Below are 18,678 nucleotides of genomic sequence, written 5' to 3' on the forward strand. Positions count from 1 at the left end.
ACACCGTTTCCCTAACCCGATAGAATTAGGAAATAATAAAAGATATCAAAAAGATATTATGCTAAGCATAAAATATATACTAAGCATAAAATATGGAAACTAAATATATCCAATTAATTTCCTAAAATATATCCTCCAATAGTTATTCCAATCCAGCTCTTGTTTCCTTCCAATTATTCTCCTTTTCATGCCAAACAATTCAAGCAAAGAACCACACATAATAATGCACCTATATATCTCCCTTAATCTTAGCTTGTAATTGTCCAGAAAAGAATAAAAGAGAACTCTTCTTCCCTTCCAATTTCTAGATCATTAAGATTAACTATTAACTAATGGCTTCGGAAGGCCCGCGATCAGCAGCTTTACTGCTCTTGGTTATCAATCTAGTACTCTATTTCATTATCATGCTGATATCTGCTTGGGCTGTTAATCATGCTATTGAAAAAACCCACGAGTCAGGTAAGAAGTACTTCCTTCGTCTTTAAAAGTTCTTTCTGTTTTGACTTTTTATGCGACTAATAATTAATGTATACCGTTTGACATATTTGGTGTTTGCAGCTTCTGTACTACAAACTCCTGCAAGAATCTTCCCAATCTACTTTCCAATGGGGAACATGGCGACTGGATTCTTCATCATTTTCTCTCTTCTTATCGGTGTTATTGGCATCACAACTTCAGTTCTCGGAATGCTCAATGTAATGCAATGGACAGTTGCTAGTTTGTATGCTGCTGCTACCTCTTCTCTAGGGACATTTGCACTCACTATTCTTGCCATGGGGTACGTATAACTTTATATATACTTATTATGTCTTTGTATTATTTTTTTATTTTCAGCATTAAAATGTTACTCCCTCGATCCCTAATAAATTATCCACTTTAGAAACCATAACAGTACATATATGGGTCTAATGTTTCAAATAGTGAAAGAGGATATCTTTTATGAACGGAGGGAGTATGCAATTTTTTTTTTCTTCCACACCAAGTCTTACGCGAAGATTAACTGAACCTTTGATTTTTGTTCTTGCAGGTTGGCCTGTAAGGAAATTGATATTGGATATACTGGTGCTAACTTGGTGAGTAATTAGTAATCTCTACCTTTATTTATGTTTTAGATCCTTTTGCCTTAGCATGAAATTAACCTATTCAAAGAAAATGAAGCAAAAACTAAAATGTTGCTTTGATTTTGGTATAAAAAACAGAGGACTTTGGAGGTAATCATGATTATTGTGAGCGGAACACAATTGCTATGTACTGGTGCAATCAATGTTGCAGCTGAGTCTACTGCTGCGGCTACAAGAAGGATGCTTGGTGGAAGAGTATAAGTTGTTACAAGTTTGATCAAGTGTGCTAATTTTTTTTAGAAATATTTTCCTTCCATGTAAGAGTGAATTAATTCGAAGATGGACATTGTATATTTGTATATGATAAAGTGTGATCGACATCGCGTTTGATTGTTCTTGTGTTTATTCTCTCAATTGATAAATTTGTTCCTCTCAAGTTTTTATGTATTTTATTTTTCGATTATACACGTGTAAATAAACATGTGGAACAAAATTCTTCATGAGATCAATTGTGACTTGTGAGTGTTGCCAAGGTTAAGTAAAGGTCCTAATAGGTTGGGTCGGCTCAAGACACGACATGATCCAACAAAAAAAAAAAAAATAACAAGAAGATACTTTGGGATAGGCAAAGGGATAAACAACAATTGTTAGATTGTGGATCATAATGTGTTGGGAAATCATGACAAAATAATTAAAATTTGGCCTAGGCACTTAGCTTATGCCTCCGGATTGTGCTTACTTGTTTTCCCTTTTAAAAATTGCAGCACCATACATAATACTCTATCTGCCCCTTTTTGTTTGCCTTATATTTTTCTTATTATTTTCAAAGATGCAATATAAGGAACTTAAATAAAATCTCACATAAAGCTATTTACGATAAAGGTAAAAGTTTGTGGAACTTGACATTTGAAAAGCAAGTTGAGGAATTAATTTTAAACAAAGGGTGATGTTAAGCAAAGAGCCAAAGGTGCATAATATTGTTGATCTTGGGTTCCCTAAATAATGTACTCCCTCCATCTCTTACCGTTTGCACCATTTAATTCAAAAAACTCTCATAAAAAGTGGACCCATAATATATATAAAAAGGGACCGAGCAAGTAAGTCTTATCTCTAACCATGAAATCAAATTTCTAATTTCATTTAGCTTAGAGGGTTCCCAAACAAGTTGAAACAACAAACGCAAATGAGATTAGATTCAATAATTCAAATTCTTACAATTTACTTAGTACCATTCATACGATTTTAACCGACTAAATTAATTCAGTTTTGTGACTATAGAGTATATGCCTCCTTAAAACAAGCCATGTGTTGGTGCAAATAGTCGCAGTATCACAAGTCAGACAAAAACGCAACACAATCCTGGTAGAAGCGAAGCGAAGAAAACTGTAGGAGAGAGAAAGACGAAAAAGCTTTTCTTGCCTGGTTTAAGAGAGAGAAAGAGGAAGAGAAGAATTGTGGTCTTTGTTATTGTTGTATTTTCTTTTATTTTTCTTTTTCGTAAAAAACTTTATAGTATCGAAAAAATGGTGAAGATTATTATTAGACCAACTTCTTGCTCTTCTTCTTCTCCAATTACTACTATCATCTTAAATCTTCTTCTTTGCCCTAAAATAAGCTTACCCCTTTTTCTCTCTCCTTCATATTTTAGCCCTTTGCAACCCCCTTTTCTCATTTTTTCTCTCTTCTTTTTCACTTCTACCCTTTTCTCAGCTTTCTCTCTCCAGTCTTTGCTTCTTTCGTATTGTTTTCTCTCTCCAAGTTTCAATCTTTAAAGGTAACGTTTCTTGTAATTCTGTTTTTGTATTTGGTTATTTTGGTTTTAATTTGTAATTTGGCATCTGGGTTTTGTTTATTGGTTTTGTATGATGGAGTAATTTTGTGGGTTTTGAGTTTTTTCATGCTGTTGTTTGAATTTTAGGTTTTTGGGCTGTGTTTGATTGTGTTGTGTGATGAATTATTTTGGGGGTTTTGGTTGGGTAATCCTGGCAATTAGGGTTTTGCTAATGTAATTGATTGAGGTTTATGTGTGATCTTTTAATGCTTGCTTGCTTTCGGGTGTTGTGTAAATGGGAATTGTTAATTTGTAAATTATACTCCGTATTAAGTTGATTGGTTTCATTGTTCCTCAAATTGATTAAATTGATGCTGTTAGTGCAAATCTGCTGTTGTGTATATTGTATTTAGAATTCGATTTTCATTTTTCAGTGTACATTGTATGCTAAATTTTTGTGTTGTTGGATTTATGCCTGTTTTATGTATGTTCAATTTCAATTTCTAAGTTCTTGGATTAGTTTTGATATTTGTTTTTAGTAGTTTGGTTTATGCACATGCTTGAACATGAGACTTATTTGTCGAATTTGTATTGCAGTGTTGTATTGATTCTGTGGGAATCACTAATACATGAACTAGGCTTTAGTGGCTGTACTAGAAGTTTTGTTTGATTATACTGTTCCTAAATGGAAGAGAACAATTCTTCTCGGTTCGAGAGCATACGGAACACTGTCAGAAGGAGACGGAGCCATACCTCCAGGCGACCTCGCCCTGAATCTCAACCACTTTCGGATGGACGTGATGTTTCATCCTTATCCTCAACTCCTCCATCGGATGACATAAAGGCAGGCTCCAGTGATGAGAATAGCGGTGGTGACCACAATTCAAGGAGGAAAGAGCTTAGTCTTAGTCAATGTGCATCAAGATTTCCTGGACCTAGTGGTGTGGAGGGTGAAAAGTCTTCGAGAAAGAATAAGAAAGTAGATATTGGACTCAATGAATTATATGGCAATAGTGGTTCAAGAGACACTACAGAGCAGGGACGGAGTGGCTCAAATCCCAAAAGAAGCAGTGAAGGAGTTCTTGCACCTGCTAATTGGAGAAGTACGAGCAGGGAAAATGAAAGCCCGGAACCACAGAAGACCATGGCATTGAATAGAAAGGGTGATGATAGTGTAGGTCCATCTCAAGATAAGCCGGGAGATGACAACAAGGTAAAAAAAGTCAAGCTCAAAGTTGGCGGTGTCACTCGTACCATCGATGCTAATTCTAAGAGTTCTCGTGCCGCGGATGCTACAAATGTGCGGCAGAAGTCAGCGCATAAGGTAGGTGATTCTTGCATATTCAATTAACATATGATTCTGTATAGTGCTAGAGTTTGCCGTTATATGCCACAACTTTATTTTCGATTTCCTCACTTTGTGCTTGATATTTGGTGTGTGGTGTTTTGCAATTTAGTAGAAATCTTATGTCCATTGGAGATAATTCGTTTGGTTTAAGATTTTTTCATGTATGTATGAGGATCAGCACTTGTTTGAATCGCCTTGTCTGAAATACGGCATGTTGAACTACTTTCTGTTGACTTAGGAGGCTTACATGTCGTTTATTTCTTGGAAGCAATTTCTTTTTGACCAAGACATGTTATTCTGTTGTAATCTCATTTTAATTTGGTAGTGAAAAGCATCTTGGGTTAATGGGAACTATAAATTCTGTTTCTTCAGGATAATTCAGAAGTTGATAACTCACCTTCTGGAGATAAAAAGGGTGGATTACAGGGAATTCCTTGGAAAGATTTCTCCAAAGTGGGGTTTACCCTTGGAAGGGAGGAATCTTCAACGAAGGGGGCTGGGAAGAATAGCTCTGTAAAGCAAGGTGACAAATCTGACTCAGCGCGAAAGAGTAGACGAGCATCGAAGAAGCGTGCACTTGATGGTTTTGAGGATGATGACGATGATGATGAGATCAGATATTTGGAGAAACTAAAAAATGCAAAGTATTTTAATGGGTTTGGAGAGGATGATGAGGAATCTAGCAGAAAACACAGAAGATTGTCTAAGTTTTCAGGAAATGTTTCTCAAAATTCAGAAGTTGGTGCTTCTTCACGGCTGGGGAAAGATGGAAAGAAGAGATCACCTTCTGAGGATACTGACTATGAGGGAGAGGAGGAACTTGTATCTGATGGTGAAGCTGAGGGAAAAAAAAAGAAGAAAGCAAAGAAGGAACCTGTTGACGCAATTTTTGAGCCTAAGCGGGAATTGACTCTTACAACTCGTCAACGGGCACTTCAGTCAGGGAGAGATTGCTCTACGCCTGGTGGAACTGCAGTTGAATTTCCAAATGGGTTACCTCCAGCACCATCTAGAAGTATGATTTTTAATCTGTTCTGCTTATCATCATCTTATATCTTTTCAGATCCAGTTATTAATTATTATTAATATGAATTGGTTAACAGAGCAAAAAGAGAAGCTTTCGGAAGTGGATCAACAATTGAAGAAAGTTGAGGCTGCTCAGAGACGTAAAATGCAAAATGAGAAGGCAGCTAAGGAGTCTGAGGTTTTTTAACTACTTCCTTTACTATTTCTATTGGGTTGACATTTTTTTCAAGTGAGCTGAGTATTAAAGCTTTGTTACAGGCTGAGGCAATTAGAAGAATACTCGGTCAAGACTCCAATCGGAAAAAGAGGGAAGACAAAAAGAAGAAACGTGTAAAAGAGCTTGCTCAGGTACTGGATAGTTTATGGGTTATTTACTTCCCTTTTTTAAGAGTAGTATAACATGGAAGAGATCATTGATGATGTCTTTTGATGCAGGAGAGGGCTGCTGATGAAATTATGCGTGCATCAAATAGTATCAGAATGATCATGGGACCTAGTGGGACAACTGTTACCTTTCCAAAGGAAATGTTGCCTAGCTTTTTTGACCCAAAACCCTGCAGGTATATATGTATATATCACATTCTTATCTTTTGTTATACTCTCTCCTTTCTTGTGTAGTGGACTAGTGGCTGTATTCAAGTGCTAGTTTGTTGCTAATTTTTTTTTTTTTTTTAAATGTTATTTTCACTACCTTGCAGTTGCCTTGGCAAAGCTGACTTCTTGATTAAATGTCTTTTTATTTTTGTTTATTTATTTCTTTTATTTTTAAATTTTTGATATAAAAGAACCCAAAGTCCCAAAGTCATATGTGAGTCTTTAATGTCAAAGTTGGACACTGGCTATGAGGATAGAATATTGATCATATTATGTGTTAGTAATGAGGAGGAGATCTTATCTAATATGAATATGAAGCAATGTTCACAGGGTTTGTGGTTGAAGCTATTTTCAGCCACATGTTTTTAAGAACACTTGTCTAGAAGAAATTATTTTCTTCAGTGCCAAAAACCTGGGAGTTTGTATCTCTTCCCAGGAGAAGTGAGACTTGGTTATGCAGAATCAGAGTCTATTGATGTAGATTTAGGCCTTGGTCAGTTCACCTAATTTCACGTATTTCAAAACTAATTATTTCAGATAAATTTAGATAAGAGTTATAAAGGGTTATCCAAGTGCAACTTACTTCAAAAAAAAAAAAAAGTGCAACTTACTTTAAATAAGTTCTAACAAGTCCTAATAAACTCAGTACCTTTAGTGTTGGGAGTGTTTTGATGTTTTATCCACTTTTCTGGATTAATATTTAGGGGGCGTTTGGTTGGGGGTTTCAAGAAACGGAATGGGAATCAACATCTATGATTCCCTTTAATGTTGTTTGTTTGTCTACTTTAATCATTCCCTTTCCCCTCTGATTACCCAATTTTCTTCCATCATAATTCCCCCGCCCCTCCAAGGGAATCATCCATTACCCCAAAATCCTCTACACCCAACAACCATAACCAACTTTAACCAACTTTGACCACCATTAAAACATACACCACCACCTGACTTAGTCTACCAGAAACCTCCCACTGCCACAACCGTCCCCACCGACGACCCCACCGTAGACGTCACCATCACCGACGACCCCACCTTCAAATGCCCCTAAAACTCCAACGCTCCACGAAACCACTTTGAATCTACCATGATACAACCACAACCATTAATCAAAACCACCACAACCACCTCAAAGCCCCACACCACCAGAAAAAACCACATACAACCTTCCAATTACTACTAATTTTAAAATTAAAAAAATTATAAGTGAAAAAATTACCTTGTTATATCATCAAATATGGCTTTAGATGGTCAAATATACCCATAAAAACTCCAGATCTAGAGTTTTTTAGGGTGAATTTGACCTTTAAAACCTTCAATTTTACAAGTATATTTCATGGTGGAGGTACTAGAATAAGATGAGAGAGAAAATGTAGGTTATGGGGCCTCAGAGGGGCAGCGACGTGAAGGTGGCGGTGTGAACAAGTGGCGGTGACAACTGGAGGTGTGGATGGTGCTCCATTAATATGAGGGAGAAGACTAGAAGTTTTTTTCAGAAGTTGGTGGAAGATATGTAACTTATTACGTACTTATATAACCCAAACAACATACTACATTAAAGGGTATCATTCCTTTCCTCCTCAATCCCTTTCTTGATTCCATTCCGTTTACCCAATCTAAACCAAACGGCCCCTTATATAGATTTTGTAGTCTTTGATGGTCTTTACTATAAACTCTTGACATTCTTTATAAGTGCCCCTCTTAATTTCATTTAAAAACATATTAAAAAATTACTTTTCCCTTTTTTTCCTCCATTTGGAATGTAAAGCCGTAAAGGGATGCAAATAATTTATTTGGTAAAAAGTAGTATTTTTGCTAGGGTGGGTTGTTTTTTCCTTGTAGAAGAACTCAAGAAAGGAATGGCACAATATTTTACCCCATACCTTTTTTCTTCTCCTCTCTCCTTTCTTCCTTTCCTTCCTACGAAATAATTTTTTATATCAAGGAACCAAATATAGGGAATGTAGAAGTTTATAAACTGATTTCCGTAGAACATTATATATTGAATCAAAACGAATTACAAGCCTACGACTCTTAAAAGCTCAAGTTTAGAGTACCGTTGGTTGCAGCAAGTAGTATTATGTAATAAGTTTTCCTGATAAATGTTTACTTTGTGTTGAATGTTGATTTATTGAGAATGCCTTTAAGATGCCCTGCTGTAGTTTGGAAGCATGTAGCTTTTGTGTTAATGTGGAATGCTACAAGCCTATACTAGCTCTTTTCTGTATTGTATAGCCTAGCTCTTATGTTTAATCTGCCTCAAATTTTTTGTCGTAAATACTTTGGTCTGATCCTTGAAAGATAATTTAGATACAGAAGATATGCTTATCTGCTTATGCATAACTTGTGATCCCATCATGTATATTTCTAGTGAGTTCGACACTTCCATAATGTTTTGAGTGAGATAACTTGCTATTTTATGATTGACAGTTTGAGTTCCAAATAAATATCATTATAACAATTTCCCTGTTTTCTTTTTCCTTCTTGGTTTCTGGGATTAATTTTCAGTTATCCTCCACCTCGTGAAAGATGTGCTGGCCCATCTTGTACGAATCCATACAAGTACAGAGATTCAAAGACGAAGCTGCCTCTTTGCAGCCTACAGTGTTACAAGGCAGTTCAGGGCAATATACCAAGCCAAGCTGCTACCTGCTGATATATACAAATACATACTTTTATCCTTTGCCTTCGGTGTTGGTCCTGCAGGATATACAGCAGCTGCTCGTATCTAGCAGGGTTCACCTTCAAAGGCCCTCATTCACCGATAAACTATAAGCCGTAATATGTGATATGATCTATTACGGGTGAGAATAATTTGGTAGTATTGTATGATTCATATTTCTATGGAATTAATAAGGTATAATCATGCCAAATTATGTAAATTTTTACAGCATATGAAAGAATAGTACTGTGTAGATTAGAACTCTAGCAGCTCGTATTTGGTTTGATTCTCTCCTCTGCCCCGTCAGCTTTAAGTCGAGGGAAGAATCACAGGAAAGCTGTCGTTTAATTTTTATTAATAGTAGCTTTCTATATCTCATTGTTACAGTTTACATTTCAATAATTTACACCCCTTCATTTTGTCTCATATCCATATACTCTAATTAAGATGCACCGTGATTTTACTAAATATTATTGGCAAAGGACATCTTGTTATCCTCTTTACCACTGATTTATAGCAAAGTTGATGCACCGTGATTTTACTAAATATTCTTGGCAAAGGACGTCTTGTTTTCCTCTTTACCACCGATTTAGGTGGAGTTTATACTTTCATAGCAAAGTTGATGCACCGTGATTTTACTAAAAAAAATGCGACTATGGATTATAGGATGAATAGAATATTAATCATCCCCTATAAAATTCTTGTCGAGTTAACAAACAGTATGGGTTAATCGTATTTGAGTCGAGTGTTAACGGATTGATATCTTCAAAGACTAACCCAAAGTTCATATTAAGTGCCAAATTAATTTACGGTATTACTTATCAATTGATCATAAACATTTGGGCCCACGTATCATTATCAAATTAAGAGAGTATCGTAACACAAAATATTCTTCAAGTAGTGTCTCTGTTTCTCTAGGGAAAATACCATGTCCCCTTTACTAAAGACGTGCATCACCTCTCCATACTCATCATAAACAAAGATAGCATGTTATACTACTATATACTATTGTAATGCCTCGTTCAAAAATAAAATTCCTTGTGTACATCAACAATAACAATATTTTATCAATAACTCTAGCTATATGAATCACGACCATTACCATTTTAGAAACTGTGACTAAGTTTTTCGAATATTATAATATAATAATATACAATTGTACGAGGTATCTTCTAGGAAAACATAATAAATTCTTTGTATTTGGATGCAAGGCAGAGTATCATGCATATCTAACATGTCTTAATAATTAATTTACAATACATATCCTCAAAGTAATATGAGCACATACAAAAGCAAAAAAATAAGTAGAAAAATCGAGGGTTGACACCTCTTTCTGGCTCATTTCACCTTAATTTCACTTGAACTAAACTGATATCTGCCTAAAAAAAAAAGAGAGAATTTATTGTTGAAGCATTCTTTTATGAAAAACATTTATTGTTTGTAGTAAAATCTAGCTCATCAAGTTCATCAAAGAAGTCAAAGCTTTCTTGTGTTATTTTTGATGTAATATTTTTTAAAAGGGGAAGAGTGGCAAAAAAGCTATTTAGTGGATAGTTAGGGGTAAATTTGTCAAATGGTACCACATAAGGCTCTTCTTCATCTTGTATTACCATCTTTTGGCACTCATTTGAGCTATAAGTTGGAGATTGCATGTGATGGAAATTACCTTGGTGACCTTCATCACAAGGACTATTTTCAACATTATCTTTCTTGCTGCTTGGCTGTTCATTTTTGGGGCTAGAGTGGGCCTCACTAACATGGGATTGGGCTTTTTCTTGGGCCTTCTTCTTTGGAGTATTTTGGTAATGTGCGCTAGGATGGTTATGGGCTGATGTGTAAGTGATTACAAGAATTGAAGCATCTTCTTTGCACCTCTCTACTTGTTTCTTAGCTGAGCACCCCTTTATTGTGCTGCATCTATAATAACCCCTGCAATAATACAGTTAATTGATTAATCGATAACGATATACGAGTACGAAGTAAATGATTCGATGAATAACTCGTGTTACATAAACAACGAGTCAATCAAGACAACGCACGGGCTTAACAACTAGTAAGTAAAATAGTTACCGAGTTACTCATATTACTAATTACCTTGGATAAGGAGATCCTTTAATGGGCTTTTGTCCATATTTTCTCCAAGACCAAGAATCAGAAGGAGGCCCATTATTCTTTTGTTGTTGATCTCCCTTTTTTGCTTCAATCTTAACCTTCACTACCATCTTCTCATCATCCTCTAGCTTTCTGAAATCAAATTATTCAATAAATTAACACAAACCATCATAAACAAACCCTATTCGTTCCGAATTAATCGACATATTGATAGTGTAGTTTGAACTAGCATTTGACGACCGAAGCCAGAGAAAGACAGTGTTAAGAAGCATAAACCTTCATTATTATATATAGCTTATGTTTCTTGCATGCAAGAAGAAAAGTTAATCAATTAACATCTTAAATAAGAATTAGATACAATAATTAAGAACTAACCCCACCTTTTTTTGGAGGCCTGATTTTCGGACATTGAACTTTTCCATGGTTTTAGAGAAGTAGAAGTAGAAGAACCATCCATAATAAGAGCAATTTGTTTTTGGTTGATTTGCTAATTATTTTTTCTTTGGAACAAAAAGAGTGTACATTTATATAACGGTCAAATCACATAATTTGATATATAATATGGTCAACAAATATATTGGATAACACCTCTTATTTTGCTACTTTGCCCACCCCACCTTCTTTTTTCTCCGTATATTATAACTAAACATCCATACATGCAAAGTAATGCAACTACTCAATCTAACTACTTGTTTAGTATATACATAATTTGATGGTAAGAATTTACAAACTTTGATTTTGAAAAAAGAAAGTAGAATTGAACAACTTACAAAAAGGATGGGTTGGAGGGTACGGTTTATAATGTTCTCTCCGTTCAGGATCAATATTCTCTTTTTGTAAAGTCATGTCATTTTATTTGTATTAATTACGAAAATATTGAAATAATGTGAGACTTTGATTAATAAGATTAGAATTTTGAAGTATGACTTTTACAATAAGAATAAACTGTACACCCTTCTCTCAAGCATAAATAATTTTAATTAATTACAAGTACAAATCTATAAGCCATTAGTTCTCAAGTCTGATCTGAATTGAATTGTAATTATTTATTATTATTTTAATGATAAGTTTTAAGTCAAGCTTATGCGATAGTTGGGAGGCTCGAACAAATTTAATTAGGATCGGACTTTAAAAGTTTAAAGTCACCAAGTTCGCTCCCACTACTAGTTTCACACTTTAACCCCATATTTCATGAATCATGCATGTAAATACAAGGAGTCTAACTATAATCTATATTTATCTAGGAGATAAGAATGAGTGAAAGGAATCTTACAATTCTACATAAACAACTTGTAACAATGAATAAAATAATTAATCATTTCGTGTGTAATATACCCATACGTACATTTTTCTAAGCAATAATTTAATTAACAAGTAACAACAAGCTGGTCCACCCAACATATAATCATATATATCCAATTAAATCGATACCCTCTTATCGTAAGTTTGGTGTAAATATTTTGTTTATTGTTTTTGTTGTATTCATATTATTATTTAATTTATTCAATTTTTTTTTTTTTTTTTTTAATCTTTGTTTGTTGACACAGCTTGATGTAAGTTTAAGAAAGATGAATATAATAAATTTGTGATCTTTAGCAGCATGTAATGTAAGAGAAAAGAGGATATTGACTTTTTAAACAAGCAAAGGTCAAATTTTCGTTTTAAGTACTATTCAAGTTACGAATGTCTTTTTTTTTTTATTTTTATTTTTATTTTTATGTAATATTTATTTCATAGTTTTCTTTTCAATTAAACATAAATTACCTATTATTGCCCAAAAAAAAAAAAAAAAAAAAAAACTTGGATTAGTTTTCTTTTTGTTGAAAAACAATATATTCCTCAATAGTATTCGTATTTGAATTATTAGAATAATAAAGCAATATTTTGAAATTAATTGTAAACACTTTTCATATATAATTATGTAAATTGTTAGGATAAAGTTGATCACAAAAACCAGGCCAACGTCCAACAATTAACTTTAGAAACACAAAATATAATTAAGACATTTTGCAGGACCACAGTCATTACGCATAAAGAACCCAGAATTAATTAGATAGGCTAATCAAAATTTACAGTCATAATTATATAATTATATGCATGATTAATGTCATCTCTTAAACTTTAGACACATCCTTAGCTATACCATAATACGTCTCTAAAATAATTGAATTCTATTTTTTGCAATTATGCATTACCAAATACCAAATGCTAGTGACTTGCCAACGTCCAAAACAATTTTTTTTTTCTCCTTTGCTAATGACTTTTTGGATTATAAATACGACATATAATCCCTATATCCGAAATTAATTAGTTCTTACATAACACGTTTTTTTAGCCCACCTCAAGATATTGTCGTGCTGTTTGTATCGTTATTAATGAAGGGCATGCAATTAGGAATTTTCGTTCACGCATAAACCATTTTTTGTATAATCACGTAGAGCTTTATATGACAATATATATATAGTCCATATATATATTTACACTCGTAAGTATGTGAAAGGAGGGAGTATACTTATTCATTCATTTAATATATCTTTTGTGGTACATATGACCTATTTTTTGGTGTATTACGTCCATGATTGATCAATTAATAAAAACAAACTATAAAATAATATTTTGTCATTAGCCACACTTTAATTGATCCAGATGGATATCATAATAATCTTTAATAATAATTGATGTTATCAAGTTATAATAATCCAATTCATAATCAATTCTTTTTTAATTTAATTTCATTTAATTTTTTCAAAATAATTTATCAATAATATGTTTCCTTATAAGAAGTTGTTAACAACAATGCTGGTAAAGCATCACATGATGCAAAATGATTTTATGATTATTAAAACTAACCATGATTCATGAATCAAATATACACCAACATACAACTTATATTACAAATCATTTAATTATTAATTACATTCATATTAATAATTATATTATATGATTAAAGATTCTTAGTCAACTAACATCTAATCGTGGCAACCACCTTTACCAGGTGCCTTACCAAACTTCATTTCATATATAAACTTTACAATATAATCTTCCTTTTGATCCAAAATTCCCAACAAATTCTAGGTGAATTTCTGTTTGTTTCAAATAGTTTGATCTTTATTGAGATTAGAAACATCAAGAAATAAAATTATGGGTTGGAAATTATGGAAAAAGAAGGCAATTTCAACCAAATTTGAGATAGTTAATTACCCATTATTAGTGCAACCATTTTATGTAATTTCCATAACTCTTCTTAGTCTTTTACTACCTCTATCATTCTTGCTATTAGCAAGATTATCAAGTGCTCATTACCTCTTGTCATTAGCCTCGATTTCGCCTCCGAAATCCCTTGTTTTCTCTCTTTTTCTAAACACTAATCCAAACATCCTACACGCCCTTGTGTCCGTTATTAGCTTAGCGGCGTTAATACATGCCTTAACGGGCCGTATTAGCTTAATAAGCGAGCTCCCAGGGCCTATTTTTAGGCCCCGGGTGCACGCGGCGTGGATCTTCCTATGCACCTTACAAGTTTGTGTAGGGCTAGGGATCGAGGCTACTATTAAGGCAGGAGTTGATGGGGCAGGGTTTGGTGATGAAAGGTCCATGTTGAGTAAGTTGGTTTTCTTTTTGGGCCTACATGAGACCATGATCCATTGGTCTAGGACCATAGTTAGGCCCGTGGTTGATGACACCATCTTTGGTGGGGCCCGCCAAGAGAGGATGGCCGAGAGGTGGGCCCTCGCCGCTTGTTTCGGGGCGTTGTCGTGGTGGCGGTTACGAGACGAGGTTGAGTCATTGGTGGTGGTGGTGGAGGTTAAGAGGGAAATGATGATGAAAGTTGGTTTGGGTGACTTTCTTGGGTTGTGGTTGTATTATTTGACCGTTGCAATTGGGATGGCTAGGATTATTAAGTCAATTATTTGGTTTGGTATGACTATTTTTAAAAGGAGGGTAACAATTAATGATCAAGATTCTAATATTGAGCTCATTAGAGAGGGTGAAGATAAAGTTTGATGTAAGTCAACTATTTCAAGACTACATTTTTTTTCATAGTTCTTAATTTTTTTTCCTTAAATATTTGTGGGAATTTTTTCAACTTGTATAATGTATTACATCTTTTTGAGAATTTGTAAATGTGATATAAATGAAGTAATACAGATCCAATTATAGCTTGATTGGCAATTGATTGATCTTGCATATATACTACTCCATACTTCCTTCGTCTCTAAAAAAAATCTTCATCATGTCCAATATAATATGTAACCTGGAAAAATAGACAGAGTAAATGTAGGGTAAAGCTGCATTTGGTGTTACTGGTAAGCAATTCGATCAATAGTTGGTAAGGCAATAATAATATGCCAATATTTCGTAGAGAAGAATTATGAGGCTTCAACAGCAAGAATGGTGTTTATAGGGTCATACATGAAAAACCAACTTTTGTCGATCATCAGATAGAGTTTCAATCACCAACAATATATACTCCATTCATCCTCAAAAATTCGACCCTTATAGGCAATTTTCACGGGTATTAAGAAAGTTAAATAAAAAGTAGTAAAAGTAGGTAAATTTATAAGGGGTTTGCAAAAAAAGTAGAGAGTGAAAGTAATAAAAATACATGAAAAAACAAAATTTATATGAAAAAGTTAATTTTGCACAAATAGTGTTGCAAATTGGATAATATTTTAATGCAAATGAGATGATCATTTTAGGACTAAATTTTGGCCATAAGGATCAAACTTTTAGGGACGGAGGGAGTACTAGTTACTTTAATTTGATTTTCTTTACTACGAGTAATTAGAAACACATCGTCCAACACAATTACGAATGTTAAAGGTCAAGGTTATGCCTTTGACAAATAAACTAGTCAATTTGTTGTATTTAAGAATAAAAATTATAGGAGGAGTATATAGTTGTATATAATTTTTTTTACAATATTGTAATACGTAAGGAAAATGGTTCTATCGAGTTAAAAGGGTTAAAATCTCTCACAAGTCAACCTACCCAGATCAATGAGCTAGGCCTTTTAAAGAGGGAAGGATAATGAAATCCCCTCCTCAATGTATCTCTAGTGGAGTAGTGGTGATGACAAACCTTTCTTCTTTAGAGGAGATGAGAGATGACAAACATTTTCACTATATTATCATTAAAAAAAATTAGGTAAGATGAAAGGCTCTATCGAGCCAGAACCCCACGATTCAACCAGATTCAGGATAGTGGGCTAATCAATTTGAGAGAGTGGGTGAAAGGTAAAAGAATTCCATCTCCAAATTGTCACTAGTGGGATTTTCGATACACTCGCTTTCACTAGGCCAAATTAGTGTAGTAGAGCGTAGAGGTTATTGTGATCCGTAGTAGAATGGAGCAGTGGCGGATGTAGAATATTTAAGGTGGAGGGGCACTAAATAAAAAATAAAAATAAAATACTTGTATAAAGACTTGAACCCAAGACTTTTAACACAAATTCAATGCACTATCACTATGGCAAAGCTAATTTGATGTTATTTATTGCATTAAAATTGTATTTAACCTAAAAATTTACATCTTTTACTTAATAAAATTTAAAAAAATAAAATAATGGCGGAGCCAGTGCCACCTAGGCCCCTTAATAGCTCCGCCACTGGAATGGAGAGTGTAAAAAATGCTCTATAACCAAAGTTGAATATTAATAAGCTAAGCTTGGTCTATTGGAAAAGGTTGTAACTTCAAACCTTGAGGTTAGGGGTTCAATCCCCACCGAAGACAATTTGGGGTGGGGATTCCCTTACTCTTCCCCGCAAAGTGTCTAGCCCGCTAACCCGGATTAGGTGAGAAGAATTTAATTTGATTTTTGGAGCCTAATTTGACGATTAAGACAAATCTGGTTGCGAATGTATTGTTGGCTGTTGTTCATAATCCTTGATTTTGTTGCCAGAATGATGCATTGTGCAATTTATGTTGATGTTCTTAAGCAAAAATAATTTGATGTGGATTTTTGTTCCTTATTTGATATTTGAGTCCAATTTGGTTGCGAATATGCTGCAAGCTGTTGCTCATAACCCTCAATTTTGTTGCTAGAATTTTACTATTTGCTATCTACGTTGATGTTCTTAAGCGAGAAGAATTTGAGGGGAATTTAGGAGCTTAATTTGATAATCGAGTCAAATTTGGTTGCGAATGTGTTGCAGGATGTTGTTCATAAGATCATAACCCCTTTATTGTGGGGATGGAACTTTATAAATGTACATTTTCTCCTTGACCGCCCCTCTTGCCCTAGCTCTGTGATTGGCTTGCCAATGATTGCTTGCGAGCTTCAGTTAAATTTTAAGCACGAATTACAAAAAAAAAAAAAAAATGAAGAAATTTGAGAACTCTCTCTTAACTAGTTAATTTGATTGTTGCTGATTTTTTTGATTTGATTATGAGGGTGTAGCCGTGTAGGGTTTAGTTTTTGACCTAATAGAACTTATTCTTCAGCTGCTTTCGTTTGTTTTTAGGGAATATTCAATTTTCTTTCAGTAGTGAGGTTTGATTTCTAAGGGATGAGTGGAAGAGGAGGGATTTCAGGCCTCAAGCGGCCGCGCCCAGGTTCAGATGGATCAAAGGAGTTGACAGCTGATGAGCATAATGTATACAATCTGATTAAAAGCAAGGGAGATATGGGTATATGGAAGGGTGACATAAGAAAAGAGTTGAACATCACCAACGCAAAGACAACGAGGATGCCCCACTTTCTCATGATGAGAAACGAATTCGTTTCTCATGGTGGCATTTTTGTGAATAAATCAACAACTTTTTCAACTTTATTCAATTATGGAGCCCACAATATTGAAAAAGTTGTTGATTTATTCACGAAAATGCCCCCATGAGAAACAAATTTCGTTTCTCACCATGAGAAACAGGGAATTTCCCAAAGACAATTGATAACTGTGTTAAGTCTCTCCAATTGAAGCAAATGATCAAAGAGGTGCCTAATGTTCAAGCCAAGGGGAACAAGCGACTCATGGCTATGGAGTTTGAGCCCTCAAAGGAGTTAACTGGTGGTGTATGGTATCATGAGGGTATGCTTGATGAGGATTTAATTGAAAATTTGAAGCGCGTCTGTTTACAAAGACTTTCTAAACAGAAGGTTGGTTGCTACAGCTGATGGAATGCGCCATGAGATTAAGATTACAGGGGTTTTTCAAGTTGATTTTACGGTCGAACAGGTGAAGGATATACTTGATAATCTGGTTTTGGAGAAGCAGATTAGTAGAGTGAAGAGCAATGGAATGGGGGAGTTGGCATCGTTTACTATCAATGTGGAGTGTTACAAACTCAAATCACAACGCGCTAAAGTGGGAGATTTCTCTATGATACCCTGTGGTGTTTGTCCCCGAATAAACCATTGTGCTCCTGATGGTGTGATTTCCCCAGTAACATGTGTATACTACACCAAATGGTTGGAATTTTGAAAGCTGAGCTGTTCATTTGCCTCAAAATTTTAGTACTAGAGTTAGAACTTGAGAACAGTTTTTTGCAGGAAGATGTCCTTAAAAGCATTGATAGTATTTTCATTATCAACATATTTTTTCTAAATATAAGAAAGGTATACATGTTGATAACATTATCATATTAACATGTATGTTCATATGCTCTTTAAGTATGTGATTGTTGCAAATTTCTGTCTCTGTAAGAATTTGTAACACTCGGTATTAATTATTGGGTCTATGGACTATGGACATTGGTTTGTGAGTGGCTTTGTAGGGCCATGGGTTAAATCAAGTACTTACGCCAATAGACGTAACGGCGGGCGATGGGGATGGATGTCTGAGCGGTTGAAGACGTCGGTCCATCTGCTGGATAAAAAGATTAAGATAGTGGAGTCTTGTTGATTATAACTTTAATTAGAGGAGTGTAAAAGGCAGTATAGTTAGGTTTGATTGATTAAAAGTGAGGGAGGGGGGGGGGGGGGGTGGGTGTTGAATTATAGCAACTTTTGATTAAAATAGAATGAAAAATGTATACACTTGATACATTTTGAGTCATATGAGACTTTTAATTGGTTTGATAACAGTAGATCAAGGTATTCACTGGGAAAGTCAGAGAGAAGTAAACTTATAAGCTTTGTAGCTAGTAAACTTATAAACTTTGTAGTTAATAA

The 18,678-nt window shown here is 34.5% G+C and overlaps 4 protein-coding genes and 1 pseudogene across 4 annotated transcripts; 4 read left to right on the forward strand and 1 right to left on the reverse strand.

Moving 5' to 3' along the window:
• The first annotated feature begins 280 nt into the window (after positions 1–280).
• Positions 281–1,460, forward strand: LOC145568128 (membrane protein PM19L-like). Its single transcript, XM_081627562.1, has 4 exons — positions 281–459; positions 559–778; positions 1,028–1,073; positions 1,200–1,460. Exons 1-4 carry the CDS (start codon positions 333–335, stop codon positions 1,320–1,322), a joined length of 516 nt encoding a protein of 171 aa, XP_081483688.1. The 5' UTR covers positions 281–332; the 3' UTR covers positions 1,323–1,460.
• Positions 1,461–2,408: 948 nt separating this feature from the next.
• LOC145567078 (uncharacterized) lies at positions 2,409–8,882 on the forward strand. The gene is made up of 7 exons (XM_081626308.1): positions 2,409–2,835; positions 3,430–4,156; positions 4,553–5,195; positions 5,284–5,384; positions 5,465–5,554; positions 5,642–5,766; positions 8,303–8,882. The coding sequence occupies exons 2-7, from the start codon at positions 3,518–3,520 to the stop codon at positions 8,448–8,450; spliced, it is 1,746 nt and encodes a 581-aa protein (XP_081482434.1). The 5' UTR covers positions 2,409–2,835; positions 3,430–3,517; the 3' UTR covers positions 8,451–8,882.
• Positions 8,883–9,794: 912 nt separating this feature from the next.
• Positions 9,795–10,990, reverse strand: LOC145568027 (putative WRKY transcription factor 65). Its single transcript, XM_081627471.1, has 4 exons — positions 10,944–10,990; positions 10,551–10,700; positions 10,123–10,385; positions 9,795–9,835 (listed from the first exon to the last, which is right to left on the reverse strand). The coding sequence occupies exons 1-4, from the start codon at positions 10,988–10,990 to the stop codon at positions 9,795–9,797; spliced, it is 501 nt and encodes a 166-aa protein (XP_081483597.1).
• Positions 10,991–13,595: 2,605 nt separating this feature from the next.
• On the forward strand, positions 13,596–14,710 carry LOC145568129 (uncharacterized). Its single transcript, XM_081627563.1, has one exon. The coding sequence runs from the start codon at positions 13,710–13,712 to the stop codon at positions 14,571–14,573; it is 864 nt and encodes a 287-aa protein (XP_081483689.1). The 5' UTR covers positions 13,596–13,709; the 3' UTR covers positions 14,574–14,710.
• A 2,303-nt stretch (positions 14,711–17,013) lies between these two features.
• On the forward strand, positions 17,014–17,989 carry LOC145567082 (uncharacterized; annotated as a pseudogene).
• The last annotated feature ends 689 nt before the right edge of the window (positions 17,990–18,678 follow it).

Source organism: Chenopodium album, chromosome 11 (assembly GCF_948465745.1).
Source record: "Chenopodium album chromosome 11, dcCheAlbu1.1, whole genome shotgun sequence".
Taxonomy (NCBI): domain Eukaryota; kingdom Viridiplantae; phylum Streptophyta; class Magnoliopsida; order Caryophyllales; family Amaranthaceae; genus Chenopodium; species Chenopodium album.